Source organism: Myotis lucifugus, unplaced genomic scaffold (assembly GCF_000147115.1).
Source record: "Myotis lucifugus unplaced genomic scaffold, Myoluc2.0 scaffold_212, whole genome shotgun sequence".
Lineage (NCBI taxonomy): Eukaryota > Metazoa > Chordata > Mammalia > Chiroptera > Vespertilionidae > Myotis > Myotis lucifugus.
In genome coordinates, this window is record NW_005871260.1 from 964,682 (window position 1) to 974,942 (window position 10,261).

Consider the following 10,261-nt stretch of genomic DNA (forward strand, 5'->3'; position numbering starts at 1 on the left):
TGTGTGTGTGTGGCGGGGGGAGGCCCAGGGCCTGGGGCTCCCACGGGATGTACCAGTGTGACAGTAAGTGCATCATTGTGTTGCACGAGGGAGATGTGCTGGTCATGCAGCACCAGCTCCTTCAGAGACCCGTACAGGTTGTAGGGCTCCACAGAACTCAAGCCAGTGGCCGTGCAGTAGATGACACAGTGCTTGGTATCGCCATCCACCACCACAGAGCAGGCATCGCAGCCCTGCTGGCTCCTTTCATGGATGAGGAAGGTACCATCCCGCTTGCCTTCAGCATTTCCTCAGCCTGCATGCGGCTGATCTTGCCCACATACCAGGTTCGTTCCTCATGTTGGGGGAGGTCATCCTCATCCCCCATCAGTGCATACTGGTCTTCAGTCTCATTTTTGATTCCCAACCACTCGTTGATTTTCTTCTGCCGGGCGCCTTTCTGGGTGAGCCATACCAGGTACTGGTCTCGGATCTTGTGCAGCTGCATGAGGTCTGGCTTCAGGCTGTTCATGTGCTTATGGATCTCCCGGTTGTCCAAGGTCTGTGTCCACAGCTCCTGTTTCGGCTTCATGCGGCTCTTGTGGATCTCGGTGATGCGAGACTTGAGCCGTTCTGAGTTGAGCAGGATCCTCTGCATCTGTTTTTCATTGCCCTCATGCTGGAAGCGCTCCAGATACTCCTTGCTGCACTTCTCTTGAGTCTGGCCCTGCTCTTCGAAGATCTTGATAGTTTCATTGAAGGCTTCGATTGCTGTGTGCTTCATCTGCAGTTCCCGTGAGGAGGCTTTCAATCTGTAACAGACTGTGAGGTGCGTGTGTACTCCTCGTAGAGCTTGTCCTACTCGCGGCTCCTTGTCCTCCGCTTCAAACCAAGGTAACAAATGAAACCTTTAATTCTGATCTTCCTCGCTGCAAGGGAACAGCAAATCTCAACAGAGATAATTTCCTGCCAGAAGTCACATTGCGAGACTGAGGACTACAGAGCTGACTATGTACATGCACAATAACAGGCTCACGTTCTAGTGCAGTGGTTCTCAACCTTCTGGCCCTTTAAATACAGTTCCTCATGTTGTGACCCAACCATAAAATTATTTTCATTGCTACTTCATAACTGTAATGTTGCTACTGTTATGAATCGTAATGTAAATATCTGATATGCAGGATGGTCTTAGGCGACCCCTGTGAAAGGGTCGTTCTACCGCCAAAGGGGTCGCGACCCACAGGTTGAGAACCGCTGCTCTAGCGGTAGGCACCCAGGCGTCCTTCACAATCCCACAATCCTCTGGTCGCATACTTCCGGCTTTTCTAGCCCCTCCTTAGGTGGTGTTTCCTTTAGTGGAGTGGCAACGTCCAAGGCCTCTAGTTGGAGAGGATTTTTCTGTTTTGGAGTTGATAGCTGTTTACTATTTGGAATCAGTGAAGTTTCGGGAGTACAGCCGCTGCCATGAACATGTTGGTCCCAAGACACTCATGAAACAACCGCCCATTCAGTCCACGGCTGGTGCCGTCCTGGTTCGCAATGAGAAAGGTACTGTGCTGAGCCATTTCCCAATCGGGGCTTCCTCTTCCTTCCCCAGCACACTCCAAACCTACTCCGGCGACCACCCCAACCCTGCAGACCCTTAACACCTTCCCCTCTATTTCTTCGACTTTCCCCCATCGAACTCACACCCTATCGCATTGCCTAGGGGCGCCCCTAACTGCTCCCTGGGGGGTGGGGCCAGCCTGGGCGAGGGGCCGTGGTGTTCTGGTCTCTGGTCCCTAAGGTAGCTGGCTTTTTATATATACTACTACAGTGGGGCCTTGACTTACCAGTTTAATTTGTTCCGAGACCCAGCTCGTTAAGGAGCTCGTTAACTCAAATTACTCTGTCAACTCAATGCAAAAAATCGGCCGAGAGACAGCTGGTATCTCAAAAAACTCGTTAGTCGGGACACTCGTAAGTCAAGGCCCCACTGTATAGACATCATTAGATAATAATACTAGTGGCTACAATTTATTATTGAGCGTTATGCATGTGCCAGGCAGTGTACTCGGTCCTTTAATATATTATCTCATTTCATTCTCATGTGATAGAGGAGAAACCAGAAGCCTAGAGAGGTTACAGGATGTGTCCGGGCTTGTGATGTTGGTGGGGGCTGGGATCCAAAGCTGGGCCCCACCGTGTAAGATCTAAGAACCCAGGCTCAGCCCTGGCCGGGTGGCTCAGTTAGTTGGAGCATTGTCTTGTGCACTGAAAGGTTGAAAGGTTGAGGGTTTGATTCTGGTCAAGGGTGAGTACCTGGGTTGTAGGTTCGATCCCCAGTCCCGGTGCGGTGCCTATAGGAGGCAACCAATCAATGTGTCTCTTTCACATCGATGTTTCTCTCTCCTCTCTCTCTCTCCCGCCCTTCCACTCTCTCTAAAAATCATTGGAAAAAAATATCCTTGGGTGAGGATTAAAACAAAATAAAATAAAAACACACACAACAAAAACAACCCAGGCTCAGGGATCAAATGACTTGGGTTTACCACTTTTTACCACTTTTGCTTGTGTAACTTCGGGCAAGTTAAATGACCTTTCCGTGCATCCATTTCCTCGTCTGTAAAAAAGGAGTAAAAAGTAGGAGCTACCTAGTTTATTCAGTAAGTTGCATATAACCAATATGCAAAAGCCCATGTTCTTGACCAGTTCACCATACTCCAAATGTGAAGCAAGAGTCTGAGCTGGGAGTGCAACAGGAGATTGTATTTGAAATTCCACCTCCTTCCCTCTTGGAGGCTGCCACTCCGCCCTCCAAACTTAAGGGTCTTTTTGTCTTAACGTATACTTACCTCTGCCCTTTCAGAACATGAGTTTCATGATGAGGTTCTAATCAGCAAAGACCATGCTGGGCAAGTTGACATTAGATTTTACTTTTTTCTTTTACACAAAAATTAGTTAAGTTTGGGGTTTTAATTGCATTTTGGTTTTAAAAAATGAACAAACTACCACAGAATTTTCTCTTAAGAAATTGTGTTTTAAATGTACATAAGTGATATATTAATACAACCTGTTGTAAAAACAACAAAACCAAACCATGAAGCAGAAATGCATACAATAAAAAAGCCGAAGTTCCTTTTTAATCCGTTCCAACTCTACTTTTCCCCTACCCCAGAGGCAACCACTGAGAGTCATTTTTTGTGTAACATTCTAGACCAGGGGTGGGCAAACTTTTTGACTCGAGGGCCACAATGGGTTCTTAAACTGGACCGGAGGGCCGGAACAAAAGCATGGATGGAGTGGTTGTGTGAACTAATATCAAAGTAAACATCATTACATAAAAGGGTACGGTCTTTTTTTTTTAGTTTTATCCATTTCAAACGGGCCATAGTTTGCCCACGGCTGTTCTAGACTGTTTTGTGGGCATTTTTATATGTAGACAAATATGCATCTGTGTCTATTTTTTAACTACGGATGGAATAATATTTGACATAATTTAATATTTTTATTTTAATGGCTGTCCTACTAAGTGAAATGCAGACTCCCCATTGAGGCAATGAAGACCCTTTAATGTCTGCTTGCCCCCTCTTCCCACAACACCCTTGCAGGTGCCCTCTCTTCAGGAAAATTACCTGTTGTGTTCTGAATGAGATCTGGTCACCACTATTTTTATAGATTTGCTATTACATTCCTAGCCTGGAATACCCTCTCCTAGTTTTTCCATCTTTCCAATATTACTTCTCATAAAACTTCTAAAAGAAAAAGTAGGCAAAAAACTCGTTGACAGTGGTCTTAGCAATATCTGTTTGGCTATGTCTCCTTGGGCAAGGGAAACAAAAGAAAAAATAAATAAATGGGACTACATCAAATTAAAAAGTTTTTGCACAGCAAAGGAAACCATCAACAGAATGAAAAGATAGCCTACTGGATGGGAAAAAGATATTCACAAATGATATATCCAATAAAGGGCTAACATCCAAAAATATAAGGAATTCATAAACCTTAATAGCAAAAACACACCGCAATCCAATTAAAATATGGGCAGAGGACATAAATAGACAGTTTTCCAAAAACAGATGGCAAACACGTAAGAAAAGATGCTCAACATCACTAATCATCAGGGAAATAAAAATTGAAACCACAATGAGATATAACCTCACACATATCAGAAAGGCTATTATGAAAAAGTCAAGAAATATCAAGTGTTTCTGAGGATGTGAAGAAAAGGGAGTCCTCGTGAACTGTTGGTGGGATTGTAAATTGGAGCAGCCATTATGGAAAACAATCTGATCTGGAGAATCCTCAAAAAACTAAAAATAGAGTTATCATATGACCCAGCAATTAAACTTCCTCATATTTATCCAGAGAAAATGAATACACCAATTAAAAAAAACATATGTACCCCTATATTCATTGCAGCTTTATTTACTGAAGTTAAGATATGGAAGCAATGTAGGTGTCCATCAATTGATGAATGGATGAAGAAGATGTGGTATATATATGCAATAGAATATTACTCAGGAATAAAAAAGAATGAAACTTTGCTATTTGTGACAACATGCATGGACCTAGAGGGTATTATTCTAAGTTAATTAAATCATACAGACAAGATGAATGTCATATAATTTCATTTATATGTAAAAACTAAAAAACAAAACAAATGAACAGCAACAACAAACAAACCAAAACAAAAAACAGACTCATAGAAACAGAGATCAAACTGATGGTTGCCAGAGGGGAGGGGGCTGGGGAGGATGGGTGAAAAGGTGAAGGGGAATGTAGTCGATAATGTGATCAGTTTGCACAGTGACAGATGGTTACTAGACTTATGTGGAGATCACAGCATAAGGTATATAAATATCGAATCACTCTGTTGTACACCTGAAACTAATATAATGTTGTATGCCAACTCTACTAAAATCAATTTTAAAAAACTGAGTTAGGTGGTTATAGCAAAGAAATAGTGTGGTCAGTTATAAGATTACCATTTATGATTGAGAAGAAAAATGTTCATGAATTTCAGCCACTTTATAAATAGAAACTGGGTCATATGACAAGATCCAGGGAAGCTCAGTTGGGACAAAGCTGAGCCATGTAACCATGGGAAACAGGTGAATTATTTATAATTTTTATTTATATTAAAGTACATTTAGTTTTTGAATGCCAGGCTAATTTACCAATTATGGCAAATTGATGCTGATATTGAAAATTCAAATTTATTGGAAGTATCACTGTTAGACTTTAGTGACTATGTTTGACTTAAAATAGATTTACTAAGGAAAACCTTCAAGCAAGTGTGCTTATACTCAGTCATTTTTACCTAATAGTCACATTTTAATATTCTTTAAATCTCATTACAGTAATCTTGCTGGGGTGCTGCTGAATTCTTTGGACTAGAATTTAGGTTTTAAATAAGTGGGTGGTAAGCTGATCTTTGGAGCTCTTTTCTTTATGGTAAAATTTTGAACCTGTGTGATTTTTAAATCGATTCCCCCCTTAATATACCTCTAAAGTCTTTTTCCTATTTCTATTACTTTTTGCAGATTCAGTATATATAATTTTTCAGTAACTACTTATATTTTTGCCTATATTATTCGATAATTAGAGGCTTGAACATTAATTCCTAATTTTGTGAAGCATTCTTTGTAAACTGGTATTCAATTATAGAAATGAATTAGTTATTGATGAATAGAACCTTCATAACCAGAATGGTGTAGAAACACCCATAACTTTTTCTTTCTCCTTAGCACGTTTAAAAAGCATTAAAATAAATGACCAAGAGCTCACTGAATGTTTATGACTTTGGTTTATGCAGGCAGGCTAATGGGATGAAAGGCTAATCTGTCACTTGGCTCTCACTGCATTTAATTAGCTTGGACCACTTTATACCAGACTGGAAATACCTTATTTCCTTTTCTTTTTCCCAGGACAAAGTAAAATGAACAGTAACAGGAAATGGTTAACTTAAAATCAGGGTTGATGTAAATGGAAAGAAAAACAAGCTTATTATAGAAAACAAAGAGCATCGACAGCCAGCAGCTACTCTTGAAACAGGCCATTTCGACTTTGGGCCATGTTTTCTTCCTTGTGAAAGAAATGGCTGCTCTATTGTCTCTGTGCCATTGCATCAATAACGTCCTGAGTTACACAGCTGTTGCAGGGAGAGGTGTATGGGGTTTAGGCAACAAGATTCATGGGTTTATGTTTCTATATATAAGAAATAAGTTCACATTCTTAACTCTAAGTTATGCAGCATTTCATATTTTTGAAATGCTTTGTAATCATTATTAGTTGTTCATATTACAAATTTGTCAACCAACATGTTGTATGAAGTGAAGATACATGGCTATAGATTATGTGGAATAGCAGTTTTTTTAATTGTAAAATTTCAGCTTTATTGAGCTATAATCTATATATATATAAGCCTAAGAGACTGGTTGACCATTTGACCGGTTGCTATGACGTGCACTGACCACCAGGGGGAAGAAGCTCAATGCAGGAGCTGCCCCCTGGTGGTTAGTGAGCTCCCACAGCGGGAGCACCATTCAGCTGACCATCAGGCGCCAGATGCCGGCTCACGGCTGGTGAGAGCAGCTATGGCGGTGCGAACCTCTCCTGCCTCCGTGGCAGTGCTACTGAGTGAGGGGGCTGGGGGAGCGCGGTGTCAGGCACAGCAGGGCCAGGATGAGTGGGAGCAGTGCAGTGCCTGGCCCGGGCTCAGGCTTCTCCCTGGCCACCTGCCACTTCGCACACTACTACATCCCTTGGGGGATGTAGGACTGCCAGTGTCCAACATCCCCCGAGGGGTCCTGGATTGCGAGAGGGTGCAGGCCAGGCTGGGGGACCCCACCAGTGCACGAATCTGTGCACCAGGCCTCTAGTTGACACATAAAGTTGTAAGATATTTGAAGTGTACATTGTGGTGATTTGATATATGTTTACATTGTGAAAGGATCCCCTCCCCCCATTTATTTAATTAACACATCCATTACCTCACATATTTATTTACTAAAGGCCCAGCGCATGAAATTTGTGCGCAGGTACGGTCCCTAGGCCTGGCCTGCAATCAGGACCATCTTCCCAGGCTGCCCGCAGCCGGCCCTGCCCTTGCCCCCGCCACCACCTACCCCCGGTTCCCCTTTTGCCATTGGGTGACCAGTGCCTGACGGCTGGGGGAAGGGACTGAGAGGTTGGCTGTTACCACCCGTTCGCAGGCCCTGCCCCTGCTGCGGGTCGCCCTCTGTGTGTGGGGCAACTGGCAACCACTTTCTACTCTCTCAGTAAGTTTGACTCTCTTTTGTAGAACAGTTTTTTTTTAATGTATTTTTTATTGATTTCAGAGAGGTAGAGAGAGATAGAAACATTAATGATGAGAGAGAATCATTGATTGGCTGCTTCCTGCCCACCCCCCCTGGGGATTGAACCTGCAACCTGGGCATGTGCCCTGACCGGGAATCATACCATGACCTCCTGCTTCATAGGTCGATGCTCAACCACTGAGCCATGCTGGCTGAGCTTCTCTCTCTCTCTTTTTAAGGATTCCACATATAAGTGATACCATGGAGTATTTGCCTTTGTCTGACTTAATTTCACTTAGTGTAATATCCTCAAGTTCTGTCCATGTTGTCACAAATGGCAGTATTTCCTTCTTTCTCCTTGTTGAATAATTCCATCGTGTGTGTGTGTGTGTGTGTGTGTTTGTGTGCAAAATAATATAATAATAAATAATAATACAAGAATAAAATCTGTTTCATGTACTCACAACTGTAAACCTACTTTTGCCCCACCCTGTGTGTGTGTGTGTCCTCGGGTTACATTGAACTCAACGTACATAGTTTTGTGGTTACGTCGCCATCTCCCATTTATTTATTAAAAAAAAAAGTTCCGTCATTTTGACCTATGTACATATGTGCTTTATGTTTTTTATTATTTACTAGAGTCCCTGTGCATGAAATTCGTGCATAGGGGGTGTCCCTCAGCTCGGCCTGCACCCTCTCCAATCCCCTCGGGGGATGTCTGCCTGCTGGCTTAGGCCCTATCGCAATCCGAGATCCCTTGCTCCTTATCGCTTGGCTCGCTGCTCCTTAGCGACAGGCTCCTTATCACTCGGTTTGTTGCTCCTTACTGCTCCTTACAGCTTCTGGCTGAGCGGTGCTCCCCCTGTGGGAGCACACTAACCACCAGGGAGCAGCTCCTGAGTTGAGTGTCTGCCCATTCGTGGTCAATACACATCATAGCGACTGGTCGTTCTGGTCGTTCCGCCATAATGGTTGCTTAGGCTTTTATTTTATAGATTTACCACAAGTAAAGGTCAGGAATTGTTATCTTTCTTTTAAATGTTTTTTACTGTTTCACTTCATTACTGCTGTGTATGTGCTCCATGTGAGTGATGTAGGTGCTTATGTAGGTGGGTTCCGACTTACAGTGATGTGTTGCGCTGTAGGAATGGAGCTCCGACGTAACCCGAGGACCTACTGTATACACACACACACACACACACACACACACACACTAGGTCAGTGGTTGGCAAACTGCGGCTTGCGAGCCACATGCGGCTCTTTGGCCCCTTGAGTGTGGCTCTTCCACAAAATACCACGTGCGGGCGCGCACGTACAGTGCGGTTGAAACTTCGTGGCCCATGCACAGAAGTTGGTTGTTGGCCTGGGTGAGTCTAGTTTGAAGAAGTGGGGGGTGTCAGTCGGTAGGGCAACGGGAGACACGGCGCAGGCAGGCCGTGGGATACGCAGCGCGGGGGAAGCACGCGCGATTCATGCATGAGTTGAGGATGGGAGAGTTGGAAGGGGTCGACCTCAGCGAACGTACCTCAATCAGATTGAGGACGTTTTTAGCAAAGGCCAGCTTAGGAATACCCTAATTAAGTTAATAACAGTATACCTACCTATATAGTTTAAGTTTAAAAAATTTGGCTCTCAAAAGAAATTTCAATTGTTGTACTGTTGATATTTGGCTCTGTTGACTAATGAGTTTGCCGACCACTGCACTAGGGGCCTAGTGCACGAATTCGTGCACCTTGAAAGGAACTGTGGGCCGAGCAAGGCTGCAGTAGGCACCGGGGCGGGTCTCAGCCCATCCTCCACACCCTTGCCTGACCCCTCCTGCTGCGGCCCCTGGTCCCCTGTCTGACATTAGCCCACTCCTGCTGCCGCTGTTCCTACGCGCTGATGGCACCGGCCCTGCTTGCACCCGCTGAAGGGTGGAGCAGTTGGGGCTGGCACCAGCAGCGGGTGTGAGTGGGGCTGATGCCATCAGTGGGTGCGAGTGGCAGCTGCTGCCCCGATTGCCCTTCAGGAGTAGGGGGAGGTGGAGAAGTCCTCAGGGGCAATCAGGGCTGGCAGCCGCCACTCACACCCGCTGACGGCGTCGAGTGATTGGGGCTGGTGCTGGGCGCTAGCAGTGGGTGTGAGTGGCGGCTCCGGTGCCGGCAGTGAGTGCAAGCAGGGTCGGCACCAGCAGCAGGTGCAAGTTCCAGGCAGGATCACAGAGTGCGGGAGCAAAGAATTTTCTGTAACCACCACTCGCCCTGATGATAGCGACTGGTGCCCTGCCTTGGTCTGGTGCCCCCACTCACCTGTTCTACCGTCTCACTGTGGCTGATGCACACCATGTTCTGCGCACGCCCCCTGGTGGTCAGCACATGTCATAGCAACCAATTGTTCGGTTGTTTGGTTGTTCCGTCGTTCGGTCTATTTGCATATTAGCCTTTTATTATATAGGATACACACACACACACACACACTAGAGGCCTGGTGCACGACATTTGTGCACGGGGGGCGGGGGGACGGCAGGGAGCCCTCAGCCTGGCCTGTGCCCTTTCCCAGTCTGGGAGCCCTCTGGGAATGTCTGACTGAGGGCTTAGGCCTGTAGTCCTTCATCCTTAGTGCTGCCGCGGAGGCAGCTTTTAGCCCGACTTCTAGCTGAGCAGCGCTCCCCCTGTGGGAGCGCACTGACCACCAGGGGGCAGCTCCTGTGTTGAGCGTCTGCTCACTGGTGGTCAGTGTGCGTCAGAGCGACCAGTTGTTCTGCCGTTCAGTCAATTTGCATATTACCCTTTTATTATATAGGATATGCCACATCTTCTTTATTCATTCATCTGTTGATGGACACAGGTTTCTTCCATATCTTGGCTATTGTGAATAATGTGGTATTTCTGTTTTTAATAGGAGAAACCCCATGACTGTGACATTTGATAGGGATTATATATTCATTAACTGGTATATCAAATTATGTAATAAAAATTACTTCTATCTTGGGCTGCAAAGGCTGCAGCAGATTACATGTT

The 10,261-nt window shown here is 45.1% G+C and overlaps 1 protein-coding gene across 1 annotated transcript in view; it reads right to left on the reverse strand.

Moving 5' to 3' along the window:
* The window catches only part of LOC102419324 (phosphatidylinositol 3-kinase regulatory subunit beta-like), a 50,301-nt gene extending 40,715 nt beyond the window's left edge, over positions 1 to 9,586 (reverse strand). Inside the window, 4 exon segments of the mRNA XM_014463593.1 lie at positions 45 to 280; positions 283 to 763; positions 799 to 861; positions 9,551 to 9,586. Of these exon segments, the coding sequence (XP_014319079.1) occupies positions 45 to 280; positions 283 to 763; positions 799 to 861; positions 9,551 to 9,586 (816 nt within the window).
* Positions 9,587 to 10,261: the final 675 nt, after the last annotated feature.